Raw genomic sequence first — 25,657 nt, forward strand, 5'->3', positions numbered from 1 at the left:
ACTTAGAATATTCAGTTAAAAAAGAGGATAATAAGTATTAACAATACTTTTTATCAAACTGAATAACACTTTTATGCAGACAAGTTTTAAAAGAATCGCTACCTTATTTTTGTTACAAGATGCAATTGATGTGCTTAATTTTTACTCTGGATTGAGAGGTATATATAATAGCAGTAACTAGTGACTAGGACTGTCAGAAAGAACATCACTATTTGAAGATAGGGATATATGGATATTGAAAATATGAATATAAGGCAAACACTGACATGCAGTTGTAAAATAACTTTTTTTTTTCTTGCATCAGCATTGAGTTACTCCAGATGCAAGTGCTGCAATAAATACATTTGTATTTTGCATGTGTTTTGCAAATCACTTTCACAATCGGCATTTTATCAATTTTTAATTGTTAGTTAGGACAACTTTTTCTACCCCAATGCTCTGCTTTTTGGTTAATGGGCATACTAACAACACATTCTAAAACCTGTGCTAGCACCCTAGCAGTATCGTTTGCTCATAATGCTGTTCCAGTTCATTCTTGAACTGAAGATCCCTGATTTGCTGTTGTAAAATTGTTAAGCATTCATTATAGCAAACAAAAGGTGGTTTATTTTCTCATTAAACATAATTCTACTATTCTGATTTTTCTGTTATAATTATAACAGATATAGCAATTTTAAGCAGTATTTTCAGTGTCATGAAAGCATATTTAGCTACCTCAACCAACACTTGTCTCTTTGAGGCTTCTGGCTTGACACACAATTCGTAAAACATAAGTGAAATTATAAATTAAGGTTACAAGTGTTACTATTTTAGATGTATCTGTAAAGAGGGAAAATAATTTAGTTAATCCTGGTATTCTTTATCTACCATCACCCTGCACTAGTGCTGGACAATATGACCAAAATTCTATATCATGGTATTTTTCAAAATTATACCGTTTTCACAGTATTGCATGAGTGGATGTTAACCACATTTTCCACTGCAATAACTGCAGTAGACTGGCTAAAAATAACACATTCCACTGTCATGAGAATTGTACATTGTACAAAAAAACATTTTAATGCGCACACAAGTATTAATACAGGTTTGCATGGCCCCATAAAGTGAAGGGTGTGGCACTAATGAAGAGAAGGAATCACATTACATGACAGTTGCAGTCAAAATATAGAACCTTTTTATTGAACAAATTTTGCAAACAACTTAAGCTATAATTTTGACAACTTATTTTCAACCATCCAAAAAGGCATTTAGTCTTAGTGAAATATCCAGAGGTGCTTGTCAAAAGTTGTATTGCACTGAACATGTCTTAGAAAAGGAATAAATAGTAAATATTTTTGTAAACCAACTACACTTTCTGTTAATATTAACAATATTTGTCCACTGACTCGTTAAAGTGACTTTTTAAACAGCTTTACCATCATTAAACTGCATAATATTTAAACTAATAAATAATAACAATAAAATTTCCAGTAATAATACTATTACTTCAAGCCTAGGTACATTACACAGTATTCACCAAATAAAATGAAACAAGTGCAACTTGGTGATGACATCTTTACCAACTGAACCATCATTAAGGCAAATTGCATTAATATGGACCTTACTTTAAGCTAGGCCAGCAGAAATACACGGTGGACTGGCTGTCTTTGTGAGACAGGTGCGCAGGGGTGACCGTTGCAGTGAGACGCAATATGGTTTGTATCTCGTGTCATCGTAAGTGTCGGTCATCCCAGTCGAATGTTGTCATAGGTGCATCAGCTACAGGAACGTATTCAGCACCAAGATCAGTTGAGGACCGATCATGGTACTTCACTTTCGTTTTCGATCTCCATCTCCAGAGTCTGACATGTTGGAGTCCGATTCAGCGATAATACGCAAACAGTCATCCATGGATTATTTTGCTTTGAGTATTCACTTTGCCATTTTCTCCACATGCCATTTTAGAAGCTGTTTGCTCTTCAGTACTCATGCACGTGCTGGGAATTGAGGTCAAATCAACAAAGCTAACTTTCTTTCTAGCAAAAACATATTGAAAAGCGATGTAACAACAAGATCACTGATCTCTATTGATCGCTAGCTAGACTGAGGCATCTCACAATGTGGGAGTTTCCTGGAACGTATCGTACTGCATTGCTTGGCCCATGGAAACTTTCGCTTGATGCACCAACTTGAAAATGTATATTTTACTCCATTTTAACAGAGATCAATATATAATAATTTTATATTAAATTATATAAAATTATTATATAAGTTGAACCATCGTAAGTAGGGGACTGACTACCCATACTAACTGATAATAGAGATAACAGAATACTGATTATACATACATTCATTGTACATTTTTTATTCTATGGTATGATTTTACTACCATTACTTAAAATAGTTTATTATTTTAATAACTATTACATACCTATGGCTGTGTGAAGCCTTTGTCCAAAGCACTGGTACTCCAAAGCATATTTGTGGCAAAGCTGGTGCAGCAAATTGCTCCTGTTGCCGCCTCTGGTGACAATTTTAGCTTAACAGCATTTGCAGTAAATAGTTGTTTGGCCCAAATCCGACCTTTTAAAACCAAAGTATCTCCAGACATCAGACACAGATCCTTTTTTCGGCAGAAGTTCTTGTGTGTCATCATGTCTGCTACAGCCTCAGTTTCAGAATGTTCTGTGTTCCTCAGTTTTCGGTATGAACCAATATACCTCCCAGCACAACCCTGCACTGCAAACTTATCAAAGCAAAATTTTCAAGTAGATGTTAATGAAAGTGTATTCGAAGTAAAAAAAAATATAATGAGGCAATACATAAAGCTTATTATGCAATAAGCACTTTCAGCAACTCCTTTTGTGAAACACAATTAGACTCACCGTGTGAAGATTTATATAAGATATAGACAGGCACTGACTTCATATCTTTTGGATCGGCAGAGCAGAGGGATGGAGGGAGTGGCTAGGGACCAGAGGACTAAAGTAATGGGTGTATTAACATGTTTAAATAATTGTGAGTGACTTTTTATAGGTTACAGATATGCATTGCAAGCTTATGAAATGTTCCAGCTCCCATGTTTTTCTTTGTTCATATCCCTTTCCATCCACAGAAAATCTTTTTTTTTTTTTTTTTTTTAATATGGAGGAGAAGTGCATGATTCACAAGTGCTCCATGTGATGAACCATGATGAAAAAAGCAAAAATAATAACAATGAAGTATACAAAGGCAGTTCAATTGAAATGTATATTTAGTAGCACTTGAAACGTTTAGCCTTTATTTGAATATATTCCAGTTTTTATTTATTTATTTATTTATTTTTTTATTTATTTATTAATTTTATTACAATCAATACATAGCAATCAAGTTTTTACAAAAAAAGAATTATGCTAAGAACAGATCGATCCCCACCCTTGAGAGAGAGAGCAAGCCAAACGGTGTAAAATTTAAGGCTTTTAAAAATACCTAAATCAACAAATTCTCTGTGCTTTATAAAATCATTTCAAAATATTACTGATTAGATCCTGCCATGTTTTGAAAAAGTCTGCACAGATCCTCTAACTGAGTATTTGATTTTTCCAATTTTAAATAATATAACACATCGGTTTCCCACTGACTTAAAAGAGGAGAGTTTGGGTTCTTCCAGTTTATCAGAATAAGTCTGCGTGCCAACAGTGTAGTGAATGCAATCACAGTTTGTTTGTCTTTCTCCACTTTAAGACCCTCTGGAAGAACCCCAAACACAGCTGTTAATGGGTTAGGAGGGATTGTGAGTCCAAGACTGTCTGAGAGGTAATTTAAAAATTTTTGTCCAGAATAATGTTAATTTGGAGCAGGCCCAGAACATGTGACCTAGTGAGGCTGGGGCTTGGTTGCAACGTTCGCAGGTTGGATCAAGCCCTGGAAACATTTTGGAGAGTTTTAGTCGAGACAGATGTGCTCGATATATAATTTTGAGTTGTATAATTGTATGCTTTGCGCATATGGAGCTTGAGTGAATTCTCTGCATTGCTACTTTCCACTCCTTTTCTGATATATTAATTGAGAGGTCATTTTCCCAGTGTCCTCTTGGATCTTTGAAAGGAAGGGATTGTAAAAGGATTTTATATATTGTAGAGATGGAGTCTAACTCCTTGAAATTGAGCAATAATTTTTCCAGCGTGGATGAGGGTGCAAGATGAGGAAAATCTGGAAGGTTCTGTTTAACAAAGTTCCTGATTTGAAGATAGTGAAAGAAATTTGTAGCTGGAATGTTAAATTTGGAATGTAATTGTTCATAGGATGCAAAGACGTTGTCTATATAAAGATCTCTAAGCAAGTTAATTCCAAATTTTTCCAGATATAAAAACTGCACATGTTTGTGAGGGTTGAAAGAGGTGGTTCTTTTGCAGGGGTGCCTCAGATAGAAGCTTCTCCGTCTTAAAATGCTTTCTACATTGGTTCCAGATTCTAAGTGAGTGGAGCACAATTGGGTTATTAGTGTATTGCTGATAACGTGTTTATTGGAGCACAGAGCAAGGAATACAAAGAAGTACTGCAGGATTTTACTTCTATTGCGGTCCATGCCTGTGTATGTTCTTCTATTTGTGTCCAGGTTCTTATCGACTGTATATTTGCCGCCCAGTAATAAAACTGGAAGTTAGGTAGAGCCATGCCGCCTTCTGCTTTTTGTCTTTGTAGGGTCGCTCTTTTGATGCGTGGATGTTTAGAATTCCAAATAAATGAGGTTATTGTTGAATCTAATTGCTTAAAGAACGATTTATTAATGTATATTGGTATGTTTTGAAATAAAAAAAGGAGCTTAGGAAGAATATTCATCTTAACAGTGTTAATTCTTCCAGCTAGTGTGAGATGAAGGGTTGACCATCTATGCAAGTCTTGTTTAATTTTTTCCATACAGACGACGAAATTTTGTTGATAAAGAGCTTTATGTTTACTTGTGATGTTTACCCCGAGGTATTTAAACTGTTCTGCAATGATAAAAGGAAGGGTATCCAATCTAATATTATATGCTTGCGAATTCACCGGAAAGAGTACACTTTTATTCAGATTAATTCTGAGTTTTTATTTATTTTTTAACATGAGTATTTGAGAACAAACTGTGGTGTAATTTGACAGAGACGTACTAAATAATAAAATTGGGGAAACAAGAAAATTTTAGATTAGCATGAAAACCATTATGAATATATATTTTATTTTCTAACTGTGGGCTTGTTAAGTGGCTAGGATGGGCCCATTTGCTAGGTTTGGACATGTAAGAAATGAATAACTTGTTCTGCTACAGTAAAAATATGAAGACGCTGTTTAATAAAATGTCTGGCATTTCTAAATATTGTGCTTTTTATAATGGTTTATTTGTATGAACAGGATACCAGAAGGCACAAGAAAACTTTGAAGAAAACAAGAAAATTTATTGTCGATGGGGTTGAAGTTAGTGTGACAACTTCAAAAATTGTTACTGATAATGATGCTAAAAGTGAAGAAATGAGATTTCTGAGGTAAACTCTCTGAACTTCAAATGGAAAGTTTCTTGAAATCATGAAAATGATAACTTTCTCTAAAATGTGTTTTAGTAATATATACCCTTTCACCTAAGTATTCTATTTAGGTGCTTATAAATGTACAGAAAAAATTTATTCTTTTCTAAAGAAATAAGTTAATAGAAATTTCTGTTTACCTTTAGTATAGGTAAATAGCTTTTGCCCTGTCATATGTTTTGTGTAAAACTGAAGGAATCACAGAAGACTTGAGTATTTTGTAAACTTTTCTTTGTATGCAGCTTTAAATGTAAAATTTCTGATGTCATTAATTAACTTTTTTAAACTGTGAATTTTGATGTAGAGTCCTTTAGCCTTGTACTCGCAATACCATCTTGCTTTCACACTTCTCAGGTCTACCAACACATTGGTTGTGATCAAATCATAAGAGAGAACTTTTTTTTCAGATGATATTAGATATCTGTTTTTAGCAGTAATTTGAAACTTTCATATGTGGGCCAAAGATTCCAATGGATGGAAGTATGTTCTCATCTAAGGTACTTGTGGCTCTAAATTATTCGGTATGTGTGTTTTACAATACAGTAATTATCAAAATTAAATGTATTCTTAGGATAAGTTTATTCAATATAAAACGACCAAACCTCACTAAGTTGGTGTATTAATTAGCAGAGTACTTCATTTATAAAAAAAATAGCATTATTTTCTTTAAAAAGAGCATTATTTCCCAAAATTCAGAATTAAGCTTGTTACACTCAAGTTTTATCGCAGAAGCCTTTATTACTTTTCCTTTCTTGTGAACTACTGTTTCTTCCATAAACCATTTGATCTCTTTTTTACTTTTTAGCATTTAGCAGCAGACTCTTAACGTCCAACATCATTCCAGTCAAGTTTTATTGAGCACTTTACAAAGCAAATAAGATTTTAATATATTGTGAAATACACAAACATAAATTACTTAAACATCAGTAATGTTTAAGTCAATATAAAAGTGATATTTATTATATTCAAATTAAATGATTGGTAGAATGTTTAATGTACAGTTGTCAAAGTATCAAATCCCCTTTGAATCTGGAAGTTTTTCAAAAATGTAACGATCAAAGCATTTCATCATTTCATCATACCTAATTCAAATGAAGATCCCAAATCTCAACATAATAAACTTGTGTGATCTGAATGTTTGATTGTGCTTGAGCCAGGGTACTTTTTTAGTACTTTTAAATTGTATTTTTTTTGTCAAAAATTGCCATGTTAAAATCTGATTTAGAAATATCAACAAAACCCTTCAAAAGAAATCTTTGATAAAAGAAAAAATGATGTCCCTGCTTGTCAAGTTTCATTTGAGCTGCAAAAACATTTTAATGCTTTTTTGTAAAGAACAAGAAGGTTGAGCACTAAGCTTAGGGTCATACAGTGAACCATTCGGAATTGACCCTTGTGACGGACAGCCGGGTCCCATGCCCGGCCGGGACGCCTCTGCTGCATACGTCCTGGGGGAGCCATCATGGACATGGCAGTACCTCCCCTGGGGCGCTTGGGGGCAGTCTCCCAGGCCGTGGATCTCTCCTCAATCTCCCCCGTGGCTCCATGGGACATGGAGTCCACCACAGCAGCCCGGTTGGGAGATGGGGTGGCCGCTAGGGGGTGCTGCAGAGAACCAGCCACCACACTGGACGGTTTATCAGCCCCACCCAGAGGTGCAATTAAGGCCAGCTGGTCAGGCACCTGGAATACTTCCGGGTGGGGTATAAAAGGGCCCGCCTCCCAGCAATCAGGGCCAGAATCGGGAGGAAGAGGACGAGGTTGCCTGGGAGGAGTGGTGGAGGAAGGAAAGTGTGGGTTTTTTGTGCTTGGACTGTGTTGGGCCTGTGGGACACGGGGAAGACGTGTGCCCACGGCTGAAGAAAATAAAAATAAAAGTATTGAGAGTGAACACGTGCCTCTGCGTGGTCTGTGCCGGGTCGGGCGCTATAAAGCACCTTTTTCACACCCTATACTCGTCAGGTTTAAAATACAATTTTGTACCCACTTTTAATAATAATCAAATCAATACATTGAAATGTTTGTTTTTTTTAGACGTCAAGAACTTCGAGAGCTGAGGTTACTTCAGAAGGAGGAGCAACGAGCACAGCAGCAGCTGAGCACTAAACTTCAGCAGCAACGTGAACAAATTTTCCGTCGTTTTGAACAAGAAATGACTGTAAGTTTTGGTACCTCTGATTTGTTAATCTTTGTTTTTTGCAGTAACAGTATTGTATTTAGGTAACTCGTATATTCCTTAATCATAGGAGTTCAAGTATTGTGATCAGTTTGTTTCATTGTTTAATTTGTTTAATATTGTTGATTACAAGAAGGAATGTGGTAAGTAATAATATTTCAGAAATTTGAGAGGAGTTAAACTGGAATGTGTAGTGTTTGTAGGTTAAATTTTACACCCAAGTACCTGCTAGTTATAGCCAGATTGATGGCTGTAATATTGTTTTGAAAACCTGTTTAGGTTTTGGGATACATTACCATTGTTGTTAATCAGTTTATGAAGTATCAGTAGATGACTGAAGAGAGATGAAGACAGTTGAGTACTCACACTTTTCTGGTAAAAAAGAATATGTTTAGACCCCTTCCTTTATTTTCAGTCTCAGTTGTAAGCCTAAGCAAAATTTCCTAACGTTATTTCTGATCTTTGTTATACAGTGACTAAATGTTTAGTAGAAACTTGTTTGGCATACTGTATCATTGATGTAGTGAAGAAAAGTATTATTTTTGTCATCTATGACAATAGCAAACAGGTCTGCCTGCATTTATTGTATGTTGAGTTTTTGAGACAATCCTGTAGCCTCATTTTGTGCCGTCAGAATGCATACTCAGTAAGTTTGACTGGGATTTCCCTGCAAAAATGCACTGCGTTTACATTAACATAGAGGGTGCACTATTAACATTAGCAATACTGTGCTGTCAATTTTTAAGTTGAATGTTTGGGTTTATTTTTGTTTTCATAGTCTTATAGGGGAAACAGATATAAATAACTAGCGTTCAGTCTACTTGCATTATTAAATGAACTTTATAGATATTCAGCAAACTATTGTCTAATGCTATTTGACCCCATGACCCGCCTTTCTTCCAGTTTTGCATAGTGGATTACATAAAATGTTTTTAGAAGTTGAACTGATCAGGTTTGTTACTGCTTGAGACTGTTGTAATATTTTAATCCATTTCCACATAAATTGAGATTAACAGATTTTTGCCTGTAATATTATGACCCATATTATGAGAAGGTTCTATTCTTTTTCGCATCACAATGACCATTCCTAGTAGCTCCTAATAATTTAAATAATAGTTCTGTAATATCTTTTCAGTTATTAAGGGCTTCATTTAATTCTTTTTTGATAAATACTGATTTGCCACCAAACCTTGTATCTTAGGAGCATCACCTATAAATGCCTCCACTTCAAGCAGCCTGCTATCAAATCCCCCCACCGCTGCACAGTTTTCTCAGCTCAAGTCTATTTACCTGCGTGTCAGTTGCTTAGAGTTGTATAGAGTGAGAAGTCAAGCAAAATGACACCTTTTATAAATACTATATCGTAATTTGGAACACATTCATTTCAAGTGTGTTCCGTGTCTACAACAATCTATGTACAGTAAACACATCATTAAAACAGAAACGTTTTTCATGTTTTAGTAATAATTGACAAAATGTAGACATGAAGTGTATAATATGTGAAGCCTGAAGTCCATATATACAACAACAACAACATTTATTTATATAGCACATTTTCATACAAACAGTAGCTCAAAGTGCTTTACATATTAAAGAATAGAAAAATGAAAGACATAATTATAAAAAATAAATTAACATTAACATCGAATAAGAGTAAGGTTCAATGGCCAGGGGGGACAGAAAAAACAAAAAAACTCCAGACAGCTGGAGAAAAAATAAAATCTGTAGGGATTCCAGACCATGATACCGCCCAGTCCCCTCTGGGCATTCTACCTAACATAAATGAAACAGTCCTCTTTGGATTTAGGGTTCTCACGGAAGGGCTTGATGATGATGATGGTCACGTAGACTTCTTCCTTTTAATCCGTCCATCATTGTTGGAGCATCATGAAGCTTTGAGTAGGTGGAGGTGGCGCAAATATCAAATAAACACTTTCACAAAAGGTATAAATATAACGCAACATCCATCCATCCATTTTCTAACCCGCTGAATCCGAATACAGGGTCACGGGGGGTCTGCTGGAACCAATCCCAGCCAACACAGGGCACAAGGCAGGAACCAATCCTGGGCAGGGTGCCAACCCACCGCAGTATAACGCAACAAGTGCGCTTCTATTCAAGAATATAACTGCAGAAAATGAACCCGCGTTAGATTGTGACATTAACACGCATTTGCTACAACTGCTTCGGTGGCGCAACGGTATCAGCTGTTGTCTGGTAATCAAAACTTTCACGGGTTCGACCCCGGACGAGTCCGTTTTGAGAAGTGAGCTGCTCATATTCTTACTATTTTAGAATAAAAACATACATTTAATTCCAGTCTGTAACAGCCGGTGTCAATTTATGATACTTGTAAAGTTTAGCTTTTTTTAATTCAGTTTTATTCTCTCAGTCACATTCACAATAACACCCAACCCACACACACTTGATACGGCTGTTTTCACATAAAGACGCACTATAACAGAGGTGAACTCAGATGATGACGACATTCTACATTGGAGCAAGAATGCACGTATGTTGCACTTTTGCCATCGCTGTACTTTGTATATGTACATGGGAAGTTGTGCACTCTACTTGTGACTTTACGCTGTAGGAAATAAGTAAATAAATAAAGGTAAATAGGTAAATAAAACTCAATCTGGCACTTACATACAAACTACAGTGACGGCAGCTTCCACCTTCAGCTATAGACTCATCAGTACGCGAGCGACTCTCCACGCTAGTGTTTAGATCTAAACATTAACATTTATATGTTACTTACGTAAAAGCCAGATCGAATGTTATTTACCTTGAGTTATTTACTTATTTCCTACAGCGTAAAGTCACAAGTAGACTGCTGAGCTTCCTGTGTTTGATCGACACGGGCATGCTTAAAAAATATGTGTAATGCCACAAAAAGTGCCTGCTGACACTTTAGTACGCAAGCAGTGGTACGAGAATGCAGTTAGACTTTTTTTAGGGGCAAGTACACCATCCAGATCTAAACACTAGCGTGGAGAGTCGCTTGCATACTGAAGAGTCTATTGCTGCAGGTGGAAGTTGCTGTACTTCGTATGTAAGATCGAACGTTATTTACCTATTTACCTTTACGGTTGAACCCGTGAAATTTTGATTACCAGTCAACAGTTGATACCGTTGCCCCACCGAAGCGGTCGTAGCAAATGTGTGTCAATGTCGCGCACTAACGCGGGTTCTTTTTCTGCAGTTATATTCTTGAATAGAAGCACAATTGTTCTGTTATATTTGTACCTTTTGTGAAAGTGTTTCTTTGATATTTTGAATGTAGGCTTCACACATTATACACTTCATGTCTACATTTTGTCAACAATTACTAAAACATGAAAAACGTTTCTGTTTTAACGATGTGTTTACATAGATCGTTGTAGACACGGAACACACATGAAATGCAAGTGTTCCAAATACAGATATAGTATTTATAAAATGTGTCATTTTGCTTGAATTCTCACTCTATACAACTCTAAGCCACTGACACGCAGGTAATAGACTTGAGCTGAGAAAATTGTGTGGGATGCGAGGATGAGATAGCAGGCTGTTTGGTGCTTTTCGACACATTTACAGGAAAAAAGACGCTAATGTAGAGATGCGAAGCGATTTAAGGTGGGATGGATCTACAAGTTTTTTGTAGGCTGTGGTAATTCTAGTGTTAAGCAAGGGTGCCCAAACTTTTGCATGCTACTGTACATATTTTCCATGCAAAGAGCTGAATTTCCCATCTTGGTAAGACGTAAACATGTATTGTTTTACCTAGAGCAAAGATTATCAAAAAAAAGTGAAGTTTCCCACAGAATTGAATTGAATGATGTACCAGGCAGCATAGTATGTGTTCTTTTTTTGTGTAAAAAAATTGTAGCTTGGTAATTTGCAATTCTTTTAACATGTAACAATAAAGACAGCAAAAAGTACAATTAGACAAACACCACAAAAGAAATAGAATTTATCAACCTTTAGAAGCATATTCCCTATGTACAGTATTGATTACATTTAAAACGTTACATTGTTCAGACCACCAATAAACACGTTCAGTATAACAAACACATACCGTACATTCTCAAACCTGCATAATCCAATGTTGGATTAATGGGAAACTAAAGCTTATCCTAGCAGCATAAGAGCATTAGTCGGGAAACACTCCAGTCCATTGTGCGACATACTACATACACACCCTCACTAGTGCCAATTTAGAATTACTATTCCATGTATCATGCATGTTCTTGGGATTGTGATAAGAACTTCATACTGCCAAGAGGAAAGCTCATGTAAACATGAGGACAACGAGCAGACAGTGACTGGACATATGATTCAATCCCAAGATACTGGATGATTGAGTCAGCAGTACAAAATAGGGCATTGCCATATAAACCATAATAACAAACCTCTTGGTGCAAAAATGCTTGACAAGCATTGAAAATACCTGGTTGCTAACATGCACACAAACCTTTAGCTTAAAAGATTTTAAGAATAATATAAGACTTAAACAATGGATATACTAAATTGCATCAGAAGAAGCAACAATCTTAGATAATGCATAACCTAATATAACATTCCCAGGCCATCTCAATTTATTTTTGGCTCCAGGCTAAATCTGGTACAAGGCAGGCACCAACCCTGGATGTGGCACTAGTCCGTTGCAGACCATGGGTGCAAAAATTATTTTCTACATACTTGTATATTCAGTTATAAAGCCATTAAGATTACTTAGTTTGAAAAATAACAAACTTTTCTAATCCATTACTTTATAAATTCTGGTATCCAATTATTTAAATACAGAAATTAGATAGGTGAAATAGAAAATATTGCTATTATGATAATAGCACATTATGCTTTGGGTGGTTTGGGAAACCAACAGGAAGCTGAATCCTGATGAAAATAAACATTCACTACTATGAGAATATAAAGCTTTGTTGACTTCGGTCAAATACAGTGGCGTGAAAAAGTATTCGCCACCCTTCCTGATTTCTACTTTTTTTGCATGTTTGTCACACTTAAATGTTTCAGTTCTTCAAATAAATTTAAATGTTAGACAAAGATAACACAAGTAAATACAAAGTGCAGTTTTTAAGTGATGATTTTATTTATTAAGGGATAAAAACTATCCAAACCTACATGGCCCTATGTGATAAAGTAATTGCCTTCTAAACCTAATAACTGGTTGTGCAACCCTTGGCAGCAACAACTGCAATCAAGCATTTGCGATAACTGGCAATGAGTCTTTCACATCACTGTGGAGGAATTTTGGCCCACACTTCTTTGCAGAATTGTTTTAATACAGCCACATTCGAGGGTTTCCGAGCATGAACCGCTTTTTTAAGGTCATGCCACAGCTTCTCAATTGGATTTAAGTTTGGACTTTGACTAGGCCACTCCAAAACCTTCATTTTGTTTTTTTTCCTTAATGAATAAAATCATCACTTAAAAACTGCATTTTGTGTTTACTTAGGTTATCTTTGTCTAATATTTAAATTCGTTTGATGATCTGAAACATTTTAAGTGTGACAAACATGCAAAAAAAGTAAAAATCGGGAAGGGGGTGAATACTTTTTCACAGCGCTGTAGCTGCCCAGCACCTTGTAAGGATTCTACATTACATTGTAAGAGTCCTGTCTGTTGTGAAATCATGGTGGTGTGAGGATGTTAGGTTCATGGTTTGTGATGTCCTTCAAGATGATTTCATATTTTGTACAATTGGTTGCAAACTTTTCCGGTAGTGCATTGGCAGACAGCACAAGAGTATTATCACAAAAAATGTATTTAAAAAAACAAAAAAAAGCTTAATAATTAAAGTTAATGCTAATTTTCTCATATATGTGTTTGAAAGATACCATATGCATGATAAACAACACAACCAGACATTTTATGTAATTTCTCAACTAAAATTATTTTACTGAAAGTTATTAGTCTTAATATTTAAACAAACTTTAAAAAATAAATATAAAAATACATAACTGAAAAAAATGTGTGTTTTAGCATGTATCTGTATTGGCACCAAATATATCTACATATACCGTATATACTCGCGTACAAGTTGGGTCCTGAAACCCGAAAAATCGATCAGAAAATCAGACACCGACTTATATGCCTGTTCAAAAATGCGACTCTTAAATAGTCGAACCATTTTCTCAGACACATAGTGTTTTTTTGCAGCAGTGCAGCTACCAATTTCTTTCGCCACTTCAACAACTTTAATAATTTAAAACCAGCATCTTATTTACTTCTGATTTGAACGCTTCATCGTAGATAAGGGATGCTCTTACGATAAAAGTGTATAAGGGTGTGAGATACAAAACAGTGCAAACATCACTTTGGAATAGTTTAGGTATTACTGTGTGGTCATGTAGGCACAGTACATAGGGGGAAAAACAGGCAGTGTGCTCCATGGTTGACATGAGTCTTAGTATATAATCTCTTGGACCAATAGCGTGTGTTTTCCGCATTCAACTTATACGACCAACATTATAAAATACCAGATATTATACAATAAAATCAAGCCCCACCTTATCCACGGGAGAACTTAAACGCAAGTATATATGGAATTTATTTGCTAAATATGTATTAAGTTTGTTGATGCTAATGTTTTATGACAGTTTAGACTATCCAAATTGTAGAGAAAAATATGAAAAGATAGGGATCTAAATTCAGTTTTTGAGTGTGTATATTTATTTATATAAACAATGTGTGCTAATATACAGTATATTGGTGAAATATACTGAAGCTTTTGTTGATATATATTGCTGTGGTTTTATATATGAATAATAATACTTTGAATTATTTTTACACCTTAAATTTATTTTGTATATGTCATTTTTTCCTTTTTCTCGGGCTACTTCAGTCCTCATTGTTTCTTGCAGTTTTTAACCTTTGCTTCTGTATTTCACCTAATGAACACAAGCACACACCCCAAATCAGTCTTCATCTCTTTTCTTTCTTTAATTTCTTTTAAGCATGTTAATCATATTGTATTTGATTTTTTCATTACATTTTTTGCAGAGTAAAAAACGCCAGTATGATCAGGAGATTGAAAATCTAGAGAAACAACAAAAACAAAAAATTGAGCGACGAGAGCAGGAACACACAAATCACCTACGAGATGAAGCAAAACGCATAAAGGCAGAGCAAGAGAAGGAGTTGTCTAAGTTCCAGAACATGCTGAAGAACCGTAAAAAGGAGGTACTGCCTCTTTGTTTAATGTTATATTTAGAGAAAATAAACATTTGCTGCTCAGATAACTAACTTCAAAAATAATTTGTTTGGCTCATCCAAGACTTTTACACAGTATTAGGGTATTACTTATTTTTAACAACATATATTGGATGATTCCTTGGTTTTAAATTTGGTCAGTTTTTATGTGATAGTTGATAAACTTGTGATCCATTGGAATTGTGATATAGTCAATAAAAAGTAAAATAATCTGTCAGTGAACATTGTTGGAAAAAAATACTTTTGCCCTGCACACCTTTGGTTTAAAATTTGTAAGGGGGTTATAAAGTGAGTTTTAATGAACAATTCATATATTGGATATTAACTGTTGAAGACGGCCACATAGCTTGATATGGATGTGTCTAGCTTTGGGGCGAAAGTAATCAAAATCAACAAGCACATCTTGAAAAGACACGAAACCTGCCAACATTTTACGTGGCAGACAAATTTTTGCATTTTGACAAACATGAATTATGAGTACTTGTCAGAAGAGGCAAAGTGATATTTTAATTCCCAGGACATATGTCGCTTTGTGAAGTTTTCCTGTATGAATTTGTCAGCACGTGCTTTTGTCTGTGCTGTTTTGTCCTTTGCACTTAATCCACGCTACCATGAAATCTTCATAATAAGTAATACATTGCTCAATACTTTAACATGTAATTTCTTCATGTTCTGTACAACATACGTTTTTCTTTTGAATTGTGTTTTTTTTTATATTTTTTCTTTAAATATTAAGTATATGTTAAATTTGTACTTCTCTTTTTTTATCCCCTCCATGTATGTTTGTGAGCTTTTCATTTTTATTTATGAATGGACTTAAAGTGGGAGATGGTGATGGTGGTGGTGGTGATGGTGGTGATGGGTTGCTTGTCAGATGTAAAAAAGGGTTTTACACTTATGCTGAATTCACTTGCCATAAGAGTGACTTGATGTACAAAATGTAGAAATGTTTTATTCACAGTTGTGATCAATAAGAAAAACCAGTCGAGTACCTGAATTTATGGCTAGAGTCACAGTATAAAAAAGAAAAATTTTTCAAATACTCATTTCTTGCTTTTAATTATTTTTTAAGATATTTTAAAGGGCCTTGTGAAGACACTAATTGCCACTTATGCCTGTCCGGATTAATCTTAATATACTAATAAACACATGTATCATCAGTTGAATATTTTGAAATTCTTTATTCATATTTAAGCAGCCTTTTGAGCACCTCAATTAGGCAAAGTATCTTAAATCTTCCTGGATCTCCACTTTCTTGTAGCATCTGTTTTATTAGCGAAGTCAATTTTTGTTCTTCAAGTCACATGGCTATCTTCTCATTTCAGAATTTTATGGACCTTTGCATCTTTTTCTTTTTTTTCTCCTTTTAATTACTTAGCTGGTGTTAATTTAAAAATAGGTTTGGTAAGTTTTGTTTATGGGCTAACAATACACTTTTAACAGACCTGCACTTTGTCAAGTTTAGGTGCATGTCCACTTTCCATTTTCCTTCATGCCTGCACTAACGCTAGGCTTTCCCCTTTTCTTAAATTTTTAACAATTTCTGCAAGCTGGTAATATTGCAGCCATTTTTCCCAACATCTGCATGCTTATACTATAGGTAAAAATTGAAGTGGAAAAATCTCCTAAAGAGCAAAGAAAAGAGCTTGCAAAACGTATGAAAGAGGAACTTGCCCAAATACATCATGATCAGGTAAAAGCAGTCACCATCACCACTACAGTTATACGGTTTATAATACGGATGACTTACTGGCAGAGCCCAGGAGTCAGTGATATTTTTAATTTTAATGTAATGGTTAAGTAAAGCTTTTTTGATAACTTAGAACTGCATTTTCCAAACCCCTTTGCATTGGTTTTTATAATACACTGTATTGCTGAGTCCAATAGTAATGAAAGAGTTGCAAACACTGACCATAATTTATGAACAATTCCTACTACAGATAACCTACTGTTGTAGTATGTCTTGTGTATGGAAATATTTAAGCTGATCTGGTAAGTTTGGAAAATGGGTTAAAATTCAGAAGACAAAACATTTTGGAGATACAAGGAGTCCTTTGTCAGTAAACCTACAATTGATTCCAACGGTTGGTATTTTATTTTATTAGACGTCTAATTGTAAGTGGTTTCCAAACATAGTAATAGTAGATTTACTATGTCTTACTAATAGCCTTTAATATTGACATGGGAAGTGCATGTATTTTAACCTACAGGGCGTGACCCAGGTTATGGTACAATCTTTTAAGTTGTCATCATGCACACTTTTCAACGCTGAAATGCAGGATGTAAGTGTTCCATGTTTTTTGTTGCCTGTTTGCTTAATCTTTGCTCACATGTGGGTTACAGATTTTGAAAGTTAGACCTGGAAAGAGGTGTTTTGCCCTAGGTAATATAATGTATTAGCCAACCCGCGGCGTACCATACGCTGCATATTCAGGCCAATTTTTTTTTAATAATTTTCTCCCTGTGCTTAAAAATTAACATTTGAAAAATCGGTAATGTAATAAATCAGCAAGAAAAGCAACATTGTAACAATGCACGGAAGAACGAACACACAATCTTCTGTGCGGCGCTCAGGCGTGGACGGTGGAACGGGAGGAGAGGAGAAGGACGTCCACTCGCTCCCTCAGTCATGCTAGTCTGCTGATTTCTCTTCTAGTATTCACTGCCTGCTCATGTGCCCACCTCCAACTCGTCACTCGAGTCGTCGTCTTTGTACAGTCCAGATGCACCTGTGACTCACGTAGATTTTTCATTGTTCTGTGCGGTTTTGGCTGCCTTTCTATATATAATCCACCAAGACACCCGACCACGGTAGCAGCGAGGTGGGAGGGGGTGTGTACAAAGTGCGGGAGCATGTAAGAAGACGCATGTTTGTCGCGGATGCGAATTGCTGTATGTAGCGTGTAAAACAGTTTGCAATGGTGCACGCAGTCGTGCGTTGTAACCGAAAACTCGGTTTTTAAAGACTGCTCACTTCATTGTGTATACGACTCTAGGTGAATGAAAAGATGCAACTCTGGAGAGGGCAACACACAATACAGCATTTTACACACTGCATACAGCGATTCACATTCGCGACAAATTGTTTTACACACTGCATACAGCGATTTACATCTGTGACAAACATGCCTTTTCTTATAGTCCTGTCGCGTCCACCCTCGTTCTCGAAGCATACACACCGCCTAGTCATGTGGTGCCTCTGTGTGAACCGGTCAGGCACAGAGAAGGTCAGCTGCCGAGAGAGCGTCTCGACTGTTGCAGGGCCTGCATTGGTGAAGCAGGTGAGACGGTAATGAAACAGAGGCACAGGGCTTATTGGTTTTTAAAGACTGCCTCTTTCATTGGGTTTTATCCAATGCATAGAATGAACCAACACACAATCGTCCGTGCGGCGCTCAGGCGCGGAGGGTGAAACGGGAGGAGAGGAGAAGGACGTCCACTCCGCTCCCTCCGTCATGCTAGTCTGCTGATTTCTCGTTCAGTATACACTGCCTACTCATGTGCCCACCTCCAACTTGTCACTCGAGTCGTTGTCGTCTTTGTACAGTCCAGATGCACCTGTGACTCACATAGACTTTTCATTGCTCTGTGCGGCTTTGGCTGCCTTTCTATATATAATCCACCAAGACACCCGACCACGGTGGTAGCGAGGTGGGAGGGGGGTGTGTACAAAGTGCAGGAGCATCTAAGAAGACGCATGTTTGTCGCTGATGCGAATTGCTGCATGTAGCGTGTAAAACAGTTTCTTATGGTACACGCGGTCGTGCATCGTAACCGAAAACTTGTTTTTTAAAGACTGCTCACTTCATTGTGTTTTAACCTCAGTTGTAAAGGAATGTTTTAAGGATCCCATGGGATACCCCTAGCAAACAGTTTTACACGCTGCATATGGCGATTCACCTCCGCGAGAAACATGCCTCTATGAACAGTCAACGTGGGTCGGAGCTGCATGTGACCTCTACGACAGACGAATATAAATGAAGGCGGTTTTTCTGTGTCGTCGCGTCCGAGTTGGTGGACGTGGCTCTGTGAGTTGTCGTCGTATCCAATGGTCTTGGAGTTGGTGAGCGTGGCTCCTTCCTGCGTGCGCCATAGGTGTCTCACTTGTCGGCGGCTTAGTGAATCCATGCCCCTTTCAGCGTGCTTTCCATGGTTGTCTTGCCTTAGTGAATTATATATATAGATTCTCCACATTAAAGTCAATAGCTTGACAAAATTCTGTGTATCCCTAATCTTAGTTTGGAGAAAAATGCTAATTTGTTATAGATTTCTATTACTGCAATCCGTGATGCTTTAGAGCAACAACATCTCTTTCATAAGAATTTCACAGGCATTTTTTTTGGTAAGCAGAATCATAACACTGACATATCGATTATTTACTGTAGCTTTCACTGTTATCTTTGTCTTATAACATCTTAATGTTAAAGTGTATCATTAAAATGTTAGAATACGATCTTTATAGTTGCCGTATTATTTAAGAATCATTAGAAACTCTTGTAAGCTGGTTGTCATTTTTACTCAGATAAATTTGAATTATAAGCTCTTTCCAGGTCAAATTGGAAAATTTAGCTTGTTGTTGCCTTTTGCCTTATAAAAATAAGCAGCTACATTTCATAAAGCTGTTTGTATAATAAGAGACTGCTGTAACAAAAACATCACATGTGAGCAGTGTCTGAGAAGTTTGAAATTGCTGTGCCATTACTAGTGAGTGGAGTGATAATTTTGTGGTTATTAACGCTGCTTGATTTTTTACATTTTTGTTTGGGATTTGCTTTGTGTTCCTTTTAATGCTGAAAGTTGACTCTTCAAGAAGTATTAAACTTTTTTCAAATTTGTCAGGCTATGTTTACCAGTGACTAATGCACTTCTCATAACCGCTGTGGATCTCTGTTAGGATTTTTTAAAACTTCAAAACAAGTTTGGCTACAGAAGCAAATGCTTTTCCTCCCTCTGTATTTCACCATGTGTCAGTGACTGGTTGGTATTGCCATCCCCAGGGGAGATTAAATTATGGCAGTATAGAATGTAATAAAACTGAAGAAATTGTAACTGTCTGTTTTTTTCTGCCCTGTAAAACGGAATGGAGTGAAATTGCTGCCCTTATGTTGGGAGTTGTATAGAAAGTAATGAATTTTAAGTGTTGGATTACCTAAACTAAAATTTGGCACACAGTGTTGTATTAAAATTATTATTATTATTATATAATGTGCAGTTAGTTTAGAAAATGTATCCTCCAGTAAAATTTTTCTAATATAATGACAAATGCTTTACTACGTATTAATTGTAATTCTTCTTATCCATTTACCATTTTTGGAATGTACTTTGTTATTTGAGGTATTTGGTGGAAAGTGTACGTTTAGCTACCAAAATTATTCACTTCTTTTATTAAGGACCGATGTCATCCTTTTTTCTGCTCACTACTGTTTGTGTTTCTAAGTACTGTATAATAAAAGGCTTAGGCACCAAAAACCTAGTTTATTTCACAAGTTCTTTGTAGACTTCTACTTCCTAGAGGCCATAGGTAAACATTTGCTTAAAACAGAGCTTTTATTTTTCCTTACATGTTTACTTTACTGCTCACTGTGGATTCAAAGGGTTTGTGCTTTTGCCTATAATTTCTCTTTCTTGATGCTTAATCTCCAATTCCATCATTATCGTTTCCACTATTTCTCATGAGACATCAGCATGTTGGGTAGTCTTTGTCACTGGAAATCCTTTTAAATTCATCCAAACACTTAGCAGTTTCTAAATGGTGTGGAGCCGACCCGGACACAGACAGGCGGACATGTTGTTTGTCACCACCACACGTATTTTATTTACAAATATTTACAATAAATGGTCACTAAGACCCAGTCCAAAATAGTGCACAAACCCCAACACACAGTCCTGGCCACAAAATGCCTTCTTCTCGGGCCGCCTCCACTCTCTCTTCTGCCTCATCCTTCTTCCACCCGACTCCAGCCTTGAATGAAGGGAGACAGCCCCTTTTATATGCTCCCGGATGAGCTCCAGGTGGTTCCCGACACTCCCCGTTGGCCACGCCCCAGCGTGGCGGAAGTGCCGGCTGTTCTCCCGGCAGCTCTCCGGGCGCCCTTTTAATTCTTCCCCCCAGCACTTCCTGGTGTGGCGGAAGTGCTGAGGTAACAGGACCCCAAGGCATTGGGGTGCCTCCTGGCGGTGACCACGGGCCCCTACAGGGTGGGGCTTCCATGCCCTCAACCCGTGGCCCCCAAAGCAACCAGGATGGCGACCCCCACGTGATCCAGGGTGGGCGCAGACCCACATCCGGCCCCTCATGGCGTCCTGGCTGGGTCGTTGCCCCTGGCATCCCTGACAATGGTCAAACTCTGCGCCTTGATTGACAGCACATAAATACAAATCAAAGTGCTGTGGTGCCTCCATTCATTCATTCATTCATTCATCCATTCATTTTCTGTCACCCATCACGGTCCAGGTCGCGTGGGCAGCATTCTAAGTAAGGCTGCCCAGACATTCCTTCTCGCCTCCAGTTCCTCTGAAGGTATAAGCATATAATCTCTCCAGCATGTCTCAAGTCTAATCCTGAAGGTGGTCTCCTAGTTGAACATGCCCAAAACACCTAATTACCGAGGCATCCTAATTGGATGCTTGAACCTCCTTAACTGGCTCCTTTCAATGTGGAGGAGCAGTGGCTCTATATTGAGTTCCTCCCAGATGTCTTCCCTCTGTATCTTGTCTCTAAGAATGAGCCCATAGAACTGCAAAGGAAGTTCATTTCTGCCATTTGTATCTGCAGTCTAGTTGTTTTGGCCTCTTATGACCATGGACAGGGAGATAGAGTGACCAGTAAGTCGAGACATTTGCCTGTCAGCTCATCTCTCTTCACCACTGACTGGTTCAAATGAGTCTTCTTGCAGCTTGCCAGAATTATTTTGAGTGCAACCAAAAGCGATTATCCATGGTCTCATCCTTCTTCTTCCACTTCCAAGTTTTTGCTTCTGCAAATGCAATTGCTGTGCTCCACTTGGCCTGTTGGTACCTGTCAGCTGCTTCCATTGTTCCACAAGTTAACCAAGCTCAAAAAGGCTACTTCTGCCTGACTGCTCCATTTACTGCTGATGTTCACCACCAGGTTTGGGGATTGCTGTCATGACAGACACCAGTGATCTTACAGCCACATCTCTGTGCAGTGAGCTCTGCAATGGTGTCATGGAACATGATCCATTCAGGTCAATGTCCCCATTCTCCTTTGGAATACTAAAAAAATGTGTCTGGAGGTGTGAGTTGAAGTTTTCCTGGATGGGGCGCCTCTTCCAAACATTCCAAGTTTGCCCTCACTGTACATTTGGGTCTACCTGGTCTGCCTAGAATCTTCCCCCACCATCTTATTTTACTTGCAACCAATGAGCGATCAGCCCCTCTCTTCATCTGGATGTTCAAGACCTGCTGTCACAGATCTGTTGACATGATTACAAAATCTATCATCAACCTATGGTAGTGTGTTTTTTAGTCAGGTACACTTATGAACACCCTTATGCTCCAACTTGGATTTTGTTACAGACAAACTGATATTGGCACAAAAGTCGAACAGCAGAACACCATTCAAGGTCAGATTAGGTAGACCATTGTTCCCAATACATAGCTTTCTAGGTTGCACTGCCATGCCTAATATGTGCCTTTTTGTAGCAGAAGAATAGAGTTCCATTTAAACATTGAAAGCAAATATACGGCGCTAAAAACATTCATTGTGCAAGTTATTTGATGGAGAAATGCTCTATTTTATTTATGATGTTTGTTTAGTTTTGATCATCTGTGTCTATTTTTTTTTCTTTTTCTACACTTCAACATATTTGGTGGTGATGTAAGTGCATCAGAGTAAGGCAAGCTTTGTATTTAGCATCTGCTTAGTATCTTTCTTTTCTCAGTAATCATGTTGCTGTTTTTTCCTTGACAGGAACAAGAATTTTTACAAAAGCAGCAGCAGGAGTTAGATGGGGCGTTGAAAGTAATCATCCAGCAGCACAAGCTTGAGGTTGCAAGCATTGAACGAGACTGCCTGAATCAGAAACAACAACTTATGCGAGGTTTGCTTTGAAATCTTATCTTTAAAACATATCATAGTACTGTCATTTTGTCTGTATTTATTCTGTTATGCAAGATCATCCTTGAGTTTGGATCAGATATGTTCTTAAATGTAATCATCTTTTTTCTGTTGATAACAGCTTGCAATTATACGTATTTGGAACTGTTTCATAGTTTTAAATTCTAACTTGCAGGACCATCCATGCATCCATCCATTTTCCAACCCGCTGAATCCGAACACAGGGGCACAGGGGGTCTGCTGGAGCCAATCCCAGCCAACACAGGGCACAAGGCAGGAACCAATCCCAGGCAGGGTGCCAACCCACCACAGGACACACACAAACACACCCACGCACCAAGCACACACTAGGGCCAATTTAGAATCACCAATCCACCTAACCGGCAAGTCTTTGTACTGTGGGAGGAAACCGGAGCGCCCGGAGGAAACCCAGACAGACACGGGGAGAACATGCAAACTCCACAAAGGGAGGACCCGGGAAGCGAACCCGGGTCTCCTAACTGCGATTCCGCCCACTTGCAGGACCATCGCCCTTTATTTAATTTTTTTTTTTTTTTTAAGGATTAGACAGTATTTTTTTGCCCATTATCAAATTCGGTTAAGTATGAAACTGTTATCTCTGATCATGAAGCTTTAATCATTGTACCTTATACACTCATCTTGTAGCTGGCGTCTTAACCTCCTGTCATTATCTGATAAGAATTGTACAGAATTGATATCCAAACAAATTGATTATTTTCTTGAAACAAATGCATCCTCAGAAGTCTCTGTGGGAATACTCTGGGGAAACTCTGAAGGTATTTTTAAGAGGACAGATTATTTCATATCTTTCTCACAAAAATAAATCGGAAACCAATAAGGCATCTGAGTTAATCAGCTAAATTACAAGTACAGATTTAGAGTATGCCATGACTTAAAATGAGGCACCTTATAGGAAAAGACAGGTTTTGCAAGCAGAATTTAACCTCTTGACAACTAAAGTAATGGAACAGCTTATCCTTAAATCATGAAAATCATTACTATGAACACAGAGAGAAGACCAATAAGATCTTAGCCCAACAAATCCACAAGCAGGAAGTCTGCAACGCAGTAACAGTAATTACCAACACAGAGATAAAATCATTGACCATAAAAATATAACCAACACATTTAGAGATTAATATAAGTCCTTATGTTCTACTCAGTTTAAAGAAGAGTTAAAAATTTGTTTTTTGATTCATTACGGATACCACACCTAGATACTCTTAGTGTAATGGATCTGGATAAACCTCTGACACTCTCAGAATTACTCAGAAAGACCTGAACATCGACACAAATCGATGAATATTCACCAGCCTGGCCCACGAAAGCCTTGGTGTCACAATCCCTCCTAACCCATTCACATCTGTGTTTGGTGGATTCCCAGATGGGCTTAAACTGGAGAAGGACGAACAAACTGTAATTGCCTTTATCTCACTACTAGCACCTAGACTCACTCAACTGGAAGAACCCACTTCACCTCTTTTAAGTCAGTGGGTAACTGATGTTCTATACTATTTGAAAGTGGGGAAAAAAATCTGATTCTGTTCAAAACTTTTTAAAAAATAATGTCAGGATATAGTCAATAACATATTATAATAAGCTTCTATATTGGGGAAAAGAATACTGTCTTGTTCCTTGCTGCTTTTAAAGATTTGCTCTGGTTGCTGGCTCTCCGTCTTTCTCATGGATGGGGTTTGAATTTTGGTTTATTAAGTTTGACTTGAATGTCTGGAATGTTATTTATTTAAAAAAAAAATATTAAATTTAAACAGGCTTTCCCCTTCGTTAGTGCTTTAACATACTGTGTTTAAAAAAAAAAAAAAACAGTCGCTGATAATTTTAAAAACTCCTGCTCTTGTACTCTGCTAATTGCAAGGTTATCCGAGTTAATATTCAAGTAGTTAAAGTCCCCCATGACTGTAAAATCACCCTGTAACCTTGCATTTTTTAAAAGTACTAGAAAATGTGCCTTAAGTTAATTTCTACAATGGGTGTCTATAAAACACCCATAAAGTAAGGACTTTTTCCCTACTGTTTTCCAGGCAAATCTTGATATCCTCACTAAGATATGGCTAACCATCCAACTGAAGATTTAAATGCATTTATATTGCGTTTTACATAAATGGCAGACCCCACCAGTTTTCTGTTCTGTTCTGTTATTTAGCCATGTTTCTGTTATTGCTATAATATAATGATGCCCAGCTACTTTGCATTTTATTCTACAGCACATCTGGAAATTATTCACAGCGCATCACTTTTTCCACATTTTTTTGTTACAGCCTTATTCCAAAATGGATTAAATTAATTTTTTCCTCAGAATTCTACACACAACACCCCATAATGACAACATGAAAAAAGTTTACTTGAGGTTTTTGCAAATTTATTAAAAATAAACAAACTGAGAAAGCACATGTACATAAGTATTCACAGCCTTTGCCATGAAGCTCAAAATTGAGCTCAGGTGCATCCCGTTTCCCCTGATCATCCTTGAGGTGTTTCTGCAGCTTCATTGGAGTCCACCTGTGGTAAATTCAGTTGACTGGACATGATTTGGAAAGGCACACACCTGTCTATAGAAGGTCCCACAGTTGACAGTTCATGTCAGAGCACAAACCAAGCATGAAGTCAAAGGAATTGTCTGTAGAC

General features: G+C 37.2%; 1 protein-coding gene across 2 annotated transcripts in view; it reads left to right on the top strand.

The window, feature by feature from the left end:
- slka (STE20-like kinase a) overlaps nt 1-25,657 on the top strand; it is a 105,844-nt gene that overhangs the window by 66,157 nt on the left and 14,030 nt on the right. Inside the window, exons 10-14 of one of the 2 annotated variants that reach the window (XM_039734423.1) lie at nt 5,350-5,480; nt 7,554-7,677; nt 14,701-14,880; nt 16,511-16,603; nt 22,844-22,973. In XM_039734423.1, the coding sequence (XP_039590357.1) occupies nt 5,350-5,480; nt 7,554-7,677; nt 14,701-14,880; nt 16,511-16,603; nt 22,844-22,973 (658 nt within the window). The remainder of the gene's footprint in view (nt 1-5,349; nt 5,481-7,553; nt 7,678-14,700; nt 14,881-16,510; nt 16,604-22,843; nt 22,974-25,657) is intronic. The other variant, XM_039734432.1, reaches the window with a different exon arrangement.

Source organism: Polypterus senegalus, chromosome 1, assembly GCF_016835505.1.
Source record: "Polypterus senegalus isolate Bchr_013 chromosome 1, ASM1683550v1, whole genome shotgun sequence".
Lineage (NCBI taxonomy): Eukaryota > Metazoa > Chordata > Cladistia > Polypteriformes > Polypteridae > Polypterus > Polypterus senegalus.